Source organism: Portunus trituberculatus, chromosome 1 (genome assembly GCF_017591435.1).
Source record: "Portunus trituberculatus isolate SZX2019 chromosome 1, ASM1759143v1, whole genome shotgun sequence".
NCBI lineage: Eukaryota > Metazoa > Arthropoda > Malacostraca > Decapoda > Portunidae > Portunus > Portunus trituberculatus.
In genome coordinates this window covers 510625-524894 of record NC_059255.1, presented here as the reverse complement: position 1 = coordinate 524894, position 14270 = coordinate 510625, and the positions used below count along the sequence as shown (strand labels likewise).

At 42.4% G+C, this 14270-nt stretch overlaps 1 protein-coding gene across 1 annotated transcript in view; it reads left to right on the top strand.

Moving 5' to 3' along the window:
- Positions 1 to 14270, top strand: part of LOC123507197 — a 336550-nt gene that overhangs the window by 214877 nt on the left and 107403 nt on the right. Inside the window, exon 9 of the mRNA XM_045259927.1 lies at positions 4247 to 4378. Coding sequence (XP_045115862.1) covers positions 4247 to 4378 — 132 coding nt within the window. The remainder of the gene's footprint in view (positions 1 to 4246; positions 4379 to 14270) is intronic.

Below are 14270 nucleotides of genomic sequence, written 5' to 3'. Positions count from 1 at the left end.
ACACCGTGGGGGAAATACAAATTCAAGCGCACCCCCATGGGACTGGTATCGTCCAGAGACGATTACAGTAGGCGAGGCGACCAAGCATTAGAGGATGTTTCACAGATGGTAAAGATCGTGGATGACGTGTTGGTGTACGACTTTACTTAGTGCCATCATCTCTCTCACATCATATCTGTTCTTGAACGATGTGACAAATTTGGCACCCAAAGAAGTTTCAGTTCGCAGGGAACTGCGTGGAATTCTGCGGTTACTGCGTATCACAAGAGGGATACACTGTGGACAAGAGGAAGGTGGCGGCTATTTCAGAGTTTACGGAGCCTCAGAATATCACTGAGCTTCGCTCTTTCCTAGGGCTCATGAATCAACTAGGAAGTTTCTCGCCACACGTCGCTGCTGCCGTAACACCACTTCACGACGTACTACGCCCACGCAACGAATGGTGTTGGACTACGCAACATAGCGAGGCTTTTAACAACGTCAAGTCAGCTTTAGCTTCTCCACCCATCCTCTCTCACTTCGATGCTTCACGTCCTACCAAGCTTGAAACAGATGCTTCACGCACACGAGGATTCGGATTCGTTTTGTGGCAACGCCATGGTGACACATGAAAGCTTGTTCAGTGCGGTTCTCGGTTCCTCACAGACACAGAGAGCCGCTATGCTGTGATTGAGATGGAAATGGCAGTGCTTGTATGAGCTGCTAAGAAGTATAGTACTTACCTTTGAGGTTTACCGCACTTTGAGGTAGTCACCGATCACCGTCCGCTACTGCCCATCCTCAACCACAAGTATATCGAAGAGATAGAAAATACTAGACTCCAGCGCATGCGTCAGAAACTAGTTGTATATAATTTTACTTGTCTGGCAACGCGGTGCTGATCACAGCATCATTGACGCTCTGTCCAGATCACCTGTTTAGGATCTGGTGGAAGAGGATGAAGAGGAGGATGAGGATCCCCTTCATACTGCTATACTAGCTACCTTACATGCGGTTGATGAGACCGGCACGCATATTTCACCTCTACACGACGCTACGCTCGCAAAGGTATGTTGTGCGGCCACACATGATCATGAGTATATGAAATTATGTGATGTAATATTAACTGGCTTTCCTGAGCATGCTAATAATTTAGACCCTGAGCTTCGACCTTACTGGAGGGTTCGTGACATGTTAGCTGTCGTGGACGACCTCATAGTCTACGGAACACGACTCCTCATTCCATGCTATCTAAGAAGGGTAACCTTGGACCGCCTGCACGACAGCCACCTAGGTATAGAGAGGACGAAACGATGCGCTCGGCAGTGTGTGTACTGGCCGAGAATAGACACTGACATTGAAAATATAGTTTCTTCCTGTACAGCGTGCTGCCAGTTGTTACCAAGCCTGCAGAGGGAGCCATTGCTTCAGGACGACACACCTACCGGTATCTTTGAATCTGTCTCGGCCAACTATTTCCACATGGCTGGCCATACGTTCCTGGTGTATGAGGATAGACTCTCAGGATGGCTGTATGTATTTAGCTGCGTGAGGCCTGCTTCGTCAGCTCAGCTTGTCTCATTTTTACGCAAGCTCTTTGCGTACACTGGCATACCTACCGTGCTCAGGACTGATGGAGGTCCTCAGTTTACGTCATCGCAAGTGCGACGCTTCTTGACGTGATGGGGGGTGGAACATCGTATTTCCTCTCCTCACTTCCCTCAATCGAACGGTCATGCGGAGGCGGCTGTGAAACTCGTCAAGAAGTTGCTAATGACCACTACGCAGAACGGCAACCTGGACGATGATGCTTTCACTCGAGGCCTGCTGGGACTAAGAAACACTCTTCATGGTGACAGGAGGTTGCCATCACAGGTATTATTTGGACATCTTTATGATCCTCTGTCCCTACTCACTATCGTTCCTTCGCAGAGGAGTGGCAGAAATCAGCGGCAGAGTGTGACAGCAAAACAATAACTCTCCGTCAACAAGCCAAGGACAGATACGATGCCAGGTATCGCACACATTCCCAACTCATTATCGGAACATGCGTGGACGTGTTCAACCACACGTCGAACCGTTGGGATCGTCATAGCGTGATCGTGGCCATAGGATCCCGGTGTGACTACCTGGTAAAGCTGGGTAGCGGGAGGACTTGGTGGAGGAATCGCAGGTTTTTACGCCCATATCGCCCATTCCTCACGAGTGCAACCACTGATGAAATGCATTCGTCAGAATAGTCGACTACTCAACCCCCAGCCTTGCATGTACCTCAGGAGGAGAAGCGCAAGAACAGTCAATCTGCCCCTCTATGCCGCAGCGGATGCCAGCGACGGGAGCCGAGGAGACTCACTGTACGGAAGGATAAGAAGTCTTACGAATAATGTATATATGTGATGTAATCTTGGGGGAAGGTGTTGGGTTATTAGATTAAGATTGTTCACTTGTCTTGTTGGGTTCATTGTCACAGCCCTCTAGTTCGAGAGTTTCGAACCATAGAGACTAGAGGGAGTCTATGTTGGGGTTGTAAGCACTACACTAGGTCAGTAAACAGTACGGCTCCACTCAGCTTACTTGTTTCCCTCATCCTGCCCGAACCTAACATCATAACAGTAACTCTTGATTTATGCATGTTTGATTTACGCCTTTTGTTAATACGTGACTAGAAAAATGTTATGATTAATTAAATTTGCACGATTGGTTTGGTTATACACGATTTGGCCCAACCACATTTTCAAACTTAGCACCAGACGGAATTTCAAACTGCACGTCAGTGAGTGGACAGCAACAGGGAGTACTACTTGTGAGGGGTGAAGACATTGGCATCCTGCGTTCATTTTTTTACTAGTGTTTACTTTTATACTGTGGGGTTATTTTTGATACATGGATTTTTGATAAAGCGGAAAAGCTCAGAGGACAATGGTGACTGACTGTGGTGTGAATGGTGAAGGCAGTGACGTAGTGAGTGTTTTGTTTACATATTCTTTGTTTTGTTGTTTTCTCTTATTATTTTTTGCTTTCTCATTATTTCTTGCTTTTGCCTTTACTTTGAATACACTTCTAGTATGTAGAATGGTAAATGATAAAAAAACATGTTAATTTAGCCAAATTAATAGAGTGTTTTGTACAAATATTTTTTGGACCACATCCCGCATCCCCCCTATTGTTTCTTATGAGAATTACAAGTTTCTTTTAGGCGAATTTTAAAATACGCGATGCCTTCTGGAACGCATCTATCGTGTAAATCAAGTTATCTGTATATAATTAGAATTTATTTGATGGCATATAGGATGCACAGGCATATAAGACACACACCCGATTTCAGCAAGTCAAATTCAGAAAATTTTTTTAGTGCATTTGAGCAACTACTGTTGAAAGCAATCTAGTAACACATTATACAAGCATAAAATGTGATCCATTCACAGTTCAACCCAACCATGGAATCTGGTATGTAGCTTATGTTATCTGGTGAGAAATGTAGTGAAATGACTGATGATATATGTCATTTCCATCGTAGACGAATATTTTTCAAGTTATGATTGTTTTTCAAATTGCAATTTTTGTCTACTTCTCATTCCCAACAATCTTAGGGGTTTTATGGGAAATTGGAGTTTTTGGGTGGGGAACATTACATGAAGGAATATAAATTGCAAAAAGGTCTGAAATCAACAAAATCACATTAAAAACTCTGAAAATGCAAAATGCTTTGATTGAAAGGGGAGATGGTGGGTGGATGTGGCAACCCAGATTCCTCTTTCTAAGCATATGCCATATGTGCTAGTGAGTGACTGGCTCTTCCTTTCTAGGCTTTTAGAGAAAACTTTCATATGGCACAATAAAGAAAATGGTTCTTGGTAAATTTTTCTTGTTTATTTTTAATGAGTATTTTTCTAGAGCTATCTCTAGGCTATCTTAACTGAACAACCTAGTGTGAGTGTGGGGCATTTGAATGGATACTTTAATTGTTATGTGTGTATAGTGAAGTACTAGGCCTATGAATGCCATGAGATGATTTATGTATTTTTTTTTTTTTTACTTGTTGTGGGGCATTTAAATGGGAGACTTTAATTGTTATGTGAGTATAGTGAAGTACTAGGCCTATGAATGCCATGAGATGATTTATGTATTTTATTTTCTTTGAACTTGGTTGGCTCCCTTAAATGGTTAAGAATAGAACTTCAGTTAGAATAAGCCATTAAGCCTGAGGTATCAGAAGCTGTATTACATGTTTGTCTGTTTATGAACAGTTTTGTGTCTTGTCTCACAGTGGAACACGGAGGGCCAGCTCTGGAGAGAGCCATGATGTGGATGAGGAGTACTATGAGTGACAGTGACCAGGAAAGCAGTGATAATTGTCCCTCTCCAAGCCTGCTAGATAATTCGTGCTTACTGAAGACAAGTGAGTGTTTTTGTGTTTCGTGGTAATTGGTAAAATTCTTATGAAGCTTCCTTATGCTGATTAACTTTCGTTGGTAATGTTTGGTTTAGTTAATTTAACATGTTAATGTTAAATTTTACTTTATCCAATCGCCTCTGCTTGTGGGGTAAGATGAACACATGAGATACCGTCACACCTTGCCGCGTCAGTTGTTTACACCGCACCACGTCAGGCGGACGTTGTAGGGAGGTGTTGTCTCCCATTCCAGTGTTTGCTTTTCAGCGAGGCCACGTCACTTGTCAAAGCAGGTACAGTGCCTACTATCCGTAATCCCAGTAGGGAGCGGTTAGTGACGTCCATGGGAATATTACATGGTTATATTTATTTGCGACATGGTAAGGTTTGTCTTGGTGTCACAGCTGTTCCCATGGTGTCCTCCGACTCGACGGACGAGCGGCCCATCTTGCCATCCAGCCCCTCGTTGGCGCCCAGCAAGGCTAGGGGGATGTCCCAGGACCCTGACGGTGGCTCTGGTGTGGATGCTTATCTTATGGCAAGCGGGAGAGTGTCAAAGCACTCGTCTCGTTCTGGGTCCCGGCTTAGGGGGATGCCTGGTGCCGCCTCATGCCCCCGGCCAGCTGTTACGCAGGATTCGGCCCCTACTGCCCAGTGGGATGTTGTTTTGGAGGCTTTGATTGAGCTGAGAAGGGAGGTTAACCAGCTCAAAGTGGACAGAGGTGCTGCTTCTCCCCTGCGGGTGCTGGTAGTGACCGGGATGGCGCCTTCTCCCCGCTCACCTGTTGTCAATGATGGTGCGGGCCCATCTTCTGGACTTCCGTGTGGAGCCTCTCCTGGAAACTTCTCTGGGTTTGTGGCGGGGGCCAGCGATGAGGAGGGGGTTCCTGCCCCGTTATCCACGGACTTGCATCAATGTGCAAAGATTTTTGGGCCGCCTGAAGTTGTCTCTGGGGTGATTGACAGTACAGTGGCTGACATGGTGAACTTTGTGTTTGAGAATGGACTGCGTGAGGAGGATCACAAAGCTATCTGTGAGGATGAGTGTGATGAGGCCGTCCAATTGCCCTGCACTGGCGCCTGTTGAGTGCAACCCAGAAATTTTGGATGCTTTACGGCTTGATGCCAGGAGGACTGACTTCCGCTTGAAGGAAGTTAATAAGGACATTCTGCGAGCAGCTTCAGTTATTACTAAGTCACTGTTGACTTTGGATAAAGTGGCTCAAGAGGAGAAGCACTCAGTGGTGGCACAAGAGGTTGGGGTTCTTAATGGTGCTCTGGCCTTGTTGGGTAATGCCAACTTCAGGAACAACCTAGCACGACAGTATGTGATGAAGCGTGAATTGAACCAGAAGTTTAGTCATTTCTGCACGGAGAAGGTACCAATGACTAGGTTCCTTTTTGGGGATGACATCTCAAAGAGTGTAAAGCAAATTGAAGAGTCAGCTAAGCTCAAGTCCACAATTACAGCCAAGAAGACATCGTTTCCGTGGCGTCTTCCTGGCAACAGGACAAGGGGCTCAGGACCAGGTGCTGCATACCGACGCTTCTCTTCCTGCTTCCAACCTTACGGGTTTCAGAACTGTGGCCTTAGGGATGGTCCACTGGTTTCTCCTGGTTTCCGTGACATGCCGCCAAAAAACGCCAAGAGCCGGGGCGGTTCCAGGCCCTGGCAATAATCCAGGCAAGTGAGAGTTTTGAAGGTGGCAGGCGTCATAAGTTTGTTGGTGCATGTCATCAGATCACCAGTGACCCTGTAATTTTAGATTATGTTCAGCATTGTCACCTTAACATTGAGGTGGATTTAATTAGACATCTTTTTTCAGGTAATTTGGAGTACTGTTTCAATGAAATGGAACAAGCTATTATTAATGCTGAGATTTCAAAATTGCTAGCACTTAAGGTCATCACAGTCACAACTAAGGCATGAGGAGCAAGTGATTTCTCCCATTTTTCTCAGGGCAAAGAAGAATGGGGAGTACAGGATGGTTCTGAACATGGAGGACCTTAATTTACATATCCCATATCAACATTTCAAAATGGAGGATTTTGAGCAGGCCATTAGGCTTATTAGTGCAGGGGACTATTTAGCTTCTATGGACTTAAGTCATGCATATTACTCCATTAAGATTGCTGACGAGCAGCAGCAGTTTCTTTGTTTCACCTGGCAGGGGACAGTTTATAAATTTACATGTCTCCCTAATGGGATTTCTGAAGGCCCCAGAATTTTCACTAAGCTCATGAAGCCAGTTTACTCCACTTTGAGGAATAAGGGTTACACCATTACTAGCTTCATTGATGATTCCCTTATTTGTAATAGGTCTTGGGAAGATTGTATGGCATGTGTGCAGGACACTTTAGCTCTTTTACGACAACTGGGTTTCTGTATCAATGTGGACAAATCTGTTTTGGTCCCAACTCAACGGATTGAGTATTTGGGGAATATTATTGACACTGTAACCATGAAAATTTCCCTTCCTGAGTGCAGAGTGGTGACATTAGTGCAGGCTTGTGGGGCACTCATGGGTAAGGATGTCGCACGAATCAGACAAGTGGCTCGGGTCATTGGCCTTCTGGTGGCAGCCACCTCAACGGTTCCGTTGGAGAAATTGCATTATAGACACCTTGAGACAGCAAAGATTAATGCATTACACACTGCCCAAGGGAACTTTGATGCTATGATGATTATCTCGGAGAATATGAAATCTGAGTTAGCTTGGTGGTGCAGTAATGCAGCAGTGCAGGATAGAGCCATTTTCAGATCAGGGCCTGACATTGTAATATTCACAGACGCCTCAACAGTAGGGTGGGGCGGCAGTCTGCACCAACAATCTACAGGCGGTCAGTGGTCCTTGGAGGAAACGGCTATGCATATTAACGCCTTGGAACTTAAAGCGATTCTCTTTACTTTACGGACGTTTGAACGAGAATTGACGGATAAGCATGTTAAGGTTTTTTGTGATAATACCACGGCGGTCACTTATGTCAATGAAATGGGAGGCACAAAATCTCAAGCTTGCAATGACGTCGCTGTCATGATTTGGGAGTGGTGTATCAAACATAACGCATGGGTGACCTGCTCTCACATCCCAGGGGAAGACAACCTTGTTGCGGATATAGCTTCCAAAAAATTTAATAGCTGGCATGAATGGAAATTGGATGTGCCTACATTCAGGTTGCTCTGTGCTTTATTTGGGACCCCTTCCATCGACCTTTTTGCATCCCGCCTTAACAAACAGGTCACTCCATTTTGCTCGTGGAAGCCGGACCCAGAGGCTGCCCTTTTCAATGCCTTCTCACTTAATTGGGACAAGTTTACACTTCCTTATCTTTTTCCTCCTTTTTCGTTAATTTCTAGGTGCCTCCAGAAAATTCGGGCGGAGAGAGTCAAGGGGTGGATCGTGGTTCCTTTTTGGACGTCACAGCCTTGGATGGGCATGCTTCTACGCATGCTCATCGATCATCCCTGACTCATACGGAAATCGAGGTACATTCTGACACATCCGTCATCAGCCGAATGCCATCCCATCCTGAGTCACACGCAGTTGATGGCATGCCTTCTCTCAGGGGATCCCTCCGACAACAGGGCATACAGGCAGAGGGTGTGTGTATCATCATGGCATCATGGAGACCTGGCACACAGAAACAGTACCTTACACACATCAGGAGGTGGACACACTTTTGTCATGGAGGGGACATCAATCCCCTTAATCCCACTGTGATGAACATCATCAATTTTCTGACAGCCTCATTTCTCAGAGGTGTGGGGTACAATTCAGTAAACACAACAAGAGGTGCATTATCATCTTTGGGTATTATAGTCGATGGTTTTCCAGCAGGCAGACATCCGTTAGTAAATAGGTTTTGAAAGGGTATTCAACTTACGTCCTCCAAGGCCACGATATGACAGGACGTGGGATGTTCAGCCAGTACTTATGCAATTAAGGTCTATGCATCCTCTGACAAATCTCACATTAAAGGAGATTACCCTGAAACTTGTGATGTTAATGGCACTAACTCAGGCTGTGAGAACCCAAACACTTCACTTACTCTTGCTCAATGGTATGGGAATGTCAGATTCTTCTATCACTGTCCCATTGGGGGACAATGTCAAACAGTGTCGGCCTTCTTTTAACATACAAAGTGTGACCTTTACAGCTTATAGGAGAGATGCACGCCTCTGTGTCTGTAACACTCTGCGGCACTACATTAATGTCACCACGAAGCTCAGGCCTAACCATCTGACTTCTGATAAGTTACTTATTAGTTTTACAAAGCCTCACCATTCTGTTACTAAAGACACCATAGCAAGATGGATAAGAACTCTGTTGGCAATGGCAGGTATTGACACCAAGCTTTTCACTGCAGGTAGTGTGAGGCCAGCAGCGGCTTCGAGAGCGAAGGCTTTGGCGGTGCCTGTCAGTGCTATTTTGGCAAGAGCGGGTTGGGCTCATGAGTCCACATTCGCTAGACATTATGACAAGGAAATTGTTAACACTTCTGATACATTTCAAGAGGCGGTTTTGCATCTTGACCAATAATATGTGCGTGAATGTTCATGTACTTGTCTGTGTTTGTAAATTTTCTTTTTTGGGTATATTCTTGGGCGGTGATGGTTGCACTTCGGGGTAATGCAGGCATTGTGATCTCTGTCAACTCTTACGTGGAATAAATTTTGCGTCACGTAATCTGGCTATGGTTTCTTAATTTCGAGGCATGGTTCTTGGTATTACGATTATTTCGACACCCACGTGGCTTTAAAACCTCATGTGTTCGCCTTACCCCACAAGCAGAGGTGATTGGATGAAGTAAAATTTATAAGTATACGAGACTTACCGGAGGTCAGTTGATGTATGCTTGGAATTTTATGAATATCACCTCTGCTGTGGGGCATTCACATGCCCTCCTCTCCCCCCCGTGGTGAAGTCTGGTTACTATGTTTCTTGCACTACATTGCTCTTCACGTGGGTGATCGTCTCTTTAAAGTCTGACGCACGGCAAGGTGTGACGGGGAGGAGGGAAGGAGAGGAAACGAAGGGAGGAGAGAGAGAGAGAGATTAGAAAATTTGTTGTTTTTGTATTTGTGTGTGTGTGTATTTACCTATTTGTATTTACCTATTTGTGTATTACAGGACCTGAGCTAAGCTCTCTGTGTCCTGTCTCCTTGTCCATTCCTGTCATATCTCTCTTTCATCTGATTGACACACACCGCGTCAACGACATGACTGCTCAGTTTATTCCACTTATCAATGCTACGATGCGGGAAACTGTATTTTCTCACGTCATTTAGACAGATGTCTTTTATTAGCTTTTTTCCATGTCCTCGGAGATGATTACTTGTGGTCACCTTTATCAACTCTCTATCCAGTATGTCAATCTTGTTCACCAATTTATACATAGTTATCATATCTCCTCTTGTTCTTCTCTCTTCTAATGTGGTCAGCCCCAGCTTCCTCAGTCTTTCCTCATAGTCTAACTCCCTGAGTCCTGGTACCATCCTTGTTGCCAGCCTTTGTACCCTTTCTACCTTCTTCACATTTTTCTTCATATGCGGTGACCAGACACATGCTGCATATTCTAGCTGGGGTCTTATTAAGGTACATAATATCTTCTTCATCATTCCTTCATCTAGGTAGTGGAATGCAAGGCCAATATTTTGAAGCATGTTGTATGTTTTCCAAAAAATCTTGTTAATGTGTTTCTCCGGTGACAAAGTGTTTTGCACGGTTACTCCTAAGTCTTTCTCCTCATTGGTCTCTTTAATTTTCTCATCACCCAGTCTGTAATCCCAGTTTGGTCTGTATCTACTTCTTCCCATTTTCATAACATGGGTCTTGTCTATATTAAATTCCATCTGCCACTCTTTACTCCACTCATATATTTTATCAAGATCTTCCTGTAACTTGTTACAATCTTCCACATTCTTTACTCTCCTCATAATTTTAGTATCGTCAGCAAACATGTTCATATAACTGTCAATTCTTACTGGCATATCATTAACATAAATCAAAAACATGATGGGACCCAGCACTGACCCTTGTGGAACTCCACTGGTTACCTTCTTCCACTCGGACTTCCTTCCTCTCACCACTGTTCTCATTTCTCTTCCCATTAAGTAATTTTCCATCCATTTTGCTAGTTTATCATTTACTCCTCCAGTCATCTTTAGTTTCCACATCAGTCTATTGTGTGGTACTTTATCAAAGGCCTTTCTCAAGTCCAGGTAGATAGCATCCACCCATCCCTCTCTATGTTGTAGTATGTCAGTCACTCTTGAATAAAAACATAATAAATTGGATACACACGATCTTCCTTTTCTGAAACCAAACTGCCTTTCACTCAGAATGTTTTCACTTTCTAGATACTCACTCCACTTAGCTTTAATTACTTCTTCACATACCTTGCACAATATACTAGTCAACGATACTGGTCTATAATTTAGCGGTTCCATTCTACTACCATTCTTATATATAGGCAAAATGTCAGCTCTTTTCCACTCTTTCGGGACTAATCCTGTTCGTATGGAGGTATCCACAATATCAAATATGGGGTTCAACAATTGATCCTTACATTCTTTTAGCAACCTCCCAGATATGCCATCAGGCCCCATTGACTTATAATTTTCCTTACGTCTTCCTTAGTAACCATGATGTCCTGCATTTGCTTTATTTCCGTAGGCCTTCCTCCCATAAAATGCTCCTCCTTTGTAAACACTTTGCAAAAGTTGTCGTTCAAAATTTCAGCTATCTCTCCAGCATCTTCATATACTTCTTCCCGTTTTTACCTTTTCTATTGCCTCCTTTTATTTAGTTTTCCATTTATGAATTTGTAAAACATTTTGGGTCACTATCACAGTTTTCCACCACCCTCTGTTCATATTCCTTCTGTGCTGTTCTCCTTACTTCAACATATCTATTCCTTGCTGTTTTGTAGCCTTCCCTTGATAATACATCACTGTTTTTCTTAAGTTTCTTCCATGCCTTTTCTTTGTTCTTTTTTGCTTCTTCACAATTTCTATTAAACCACTGTTTATTATTTAAAGTCCCTTTCTGTAATATGGCACAAACTTTTTCACAGCAGAGTTATACAAATCCATAAATTTATCGTACTTCAATTGCATATCTCTTTCCTGGTATACCACGGACCAGTCAATTTCATTAAAGAACTCCCTTATATGGTTATAATTTGCCCTAGTATAATTTAATTTTTCCTCCTTGCGTTCCACAATCTTATTCGTGCTTAATTCTGTATCCAGCTCAAAGCTTAGGACATCATGATCGCTTTTCCCAAGGGACTTTCATGTTCAATTTCCTCTTTTAGAGATTCCCTGGTAAATACCAAATCCAACCTTGCTGCAACATCTTGTCCCCTGCACCTTGTTGGTGATCTCACCCACTGTGTCATCAAGTTATTTGTTGCTACCTTTAACAATTCTTCTGCCCACTCACCACCATTCACCACTTTGTAGTCTTCCCACACTATTTCTTTGCAATTAAAGTCTCCAACTATCATCACTCTATCCTTTCTGATGAGTTCTTGCATCATTTTGTCTAGAGTATTTCTCATCACCATTTGGTACTGTTCATATTCCCAAGCACTGGTTTTGGGTGGTATGTACGTATACTGTTATAATATTTATGTCCCTCTTGCCATCTGTTATAAGCATACTTATCACTTCCTCATTTCTTTTACTATAGTTCACCTCCTTCACTATCAGATCTTCCTTAGTAAGAACCATTATACCACCACCTCCTTTATTTTTTCTATAATTTCTCCATACTTTGTAGTGTTTTACAACAAACCAGTCTAGCTTTATTTCGGCCTTAGCTTTGTTTCCACCACACACACTATGTCCGGTTCATTATTTCTTAGGTAATCCATACATTCTAGCCTCTTAGACAGAAATCCATCTATGTTCGTGCAAGTCACTTTTATTCCATTCCTAGTCTCATTCTTCCATGTAATGCCTATTCCGTCTGTTTTATCCACCACTTCTTTAGCCTCCCATTTCTCATCCTCCAAAAAAACTTGATCTTTTCCTCCTCTGTTCTTTCGTCATTCCTCTCTTTCACTTCAGATACTAGCTCCTTCATTTTCATTCTCTCATCCCGTGACATATTTCTTCTTATGTAAATTGTTTTGGTTTCCTTAGAGTCCTTAAGTTTCCAAGCCCTCCTCAACAAGGCCTCCGCTGCCACCTGAGACTTTAATTTCAATTTTAATGGTCTATTCTTGCCTTCCTCAAAAGCTCCCAATCTCACACTTTCTTCTACCTCAGCATATAGGTCCTCTTCTTCCACAGAGATCTTGTTCAGTAAAGACTTAATCTTGTCATTTTCCTTATCCCTCCTGTCCTGCCAGTTCCTGTTAGTTTCCTCCCGCAATCCTATTATGATCACACATTTTTTCTTTTCAGCAATATCTCTCACCACATACTCATTTTCCTTTAGTGCCTTTACCATTTCCCTCTGCGTAATCCCTTTATTTTCCTCTTCCTGCTTTTTTACTATCTCCCTAAACGACCTTTCTACCTCCTGATGTTCATGATTCACTTCCTTCATCCTGGTGTCAATTAGATTAAGACATTCCTCTTTCTTCAAGTCCCTTCGGATATTTTTATCTCCATTTCCATGAGTTTAGCCTTCATCTCTTCACATTGTTTCCTTAGTTGTTGGTTTTCTTTCTCCATCTCTACTTTTTCCTTCAATAGCTCTTTATTCGCTAGCGTTAACAAGTAGATCTCTTTCTTGAACGAATCATTCTCGGCTAGAACTCTATCCAGTTTTTCTTCTATTGACAAAATGCTTAGGAACTTACTTTCCAGCGCCTGGATTCTTGCATCCATATTAAGTTTCTGCAGTCCTTTTGGCGTAGTAATAAAACCTTCAAAGTCTCTAGTTTGCCTGGATGCCATTTTTGTTGTTGTCAGGTGTTAAGATCCTTAATACTCATACATACCAAATTGCGGACCACAAAATTTTTTTCTCAATCGTGTATTGGTGTACTAGTGTACCAGGCATGAGTTGGTGCATATATATGAACCAGTTTGCAATGCACTGATGATATATTCTTGTTTTGTACTTTAATGCAGTTTTTCTTTTATGCATATACAAGTTAGTAGGGATACAAGCTGTATCTAGGATGACTGAAAAGTGTGTTTTCTTGTTTGAACAGAAATGAAACTGACCGTCTTTTATGGAAGAAATTTTTTTTTATGTTAATTGTTTGCCGAGTGATATTTTCTTCATAAATACTTTTTCATATATTTGAATAATCCAATATTCCATGTAACAAGTAGTGATCTAAAGAACTTTTATTCAGTTTTTCTTTTTATATATATAGCATTCTTATTTCCATCCAGTAGGTGGCTATGGAACATTACACTTTTATGAAAGCAAATTTTTTATTTTATTAGGAATCTTTATTATATAATTTTATTTTTTGCTATGAGGGGAATTATCCTTTACAGTTGATTACTGTTACACAAAGCAATGTTTATATTTTGGAAGTAAAATGTCTCAAAACTTTATACATCTTGTAAGACCTTTTTTTTTGTGCTGCATATATAATTAACACCATACCATTGACGACTTACATGGTAGCATTGTAACACATCTGCAGTCACATGAAAATACAAATTTACCCACAAAGTACTTGTGTACTCATGTTTGCAAAAGTTTGTAGGAAGGACTATTTGGGCCACAGATGTACCAAAACACAACAAGTGAAACAATTGTTTTGTACACATGTGGCCAAATACATGATTAATGTGTTAAAGATAGAACTAAGTAAGGCCTAGTGTTATTTTTTTAATTAATTCTTTTTTTTTTTTTATTCATACCATGTGGGGCTTTTCACGGGAATTTCTGGGCTAAAGGGGATACTTTTTGTGGTACCT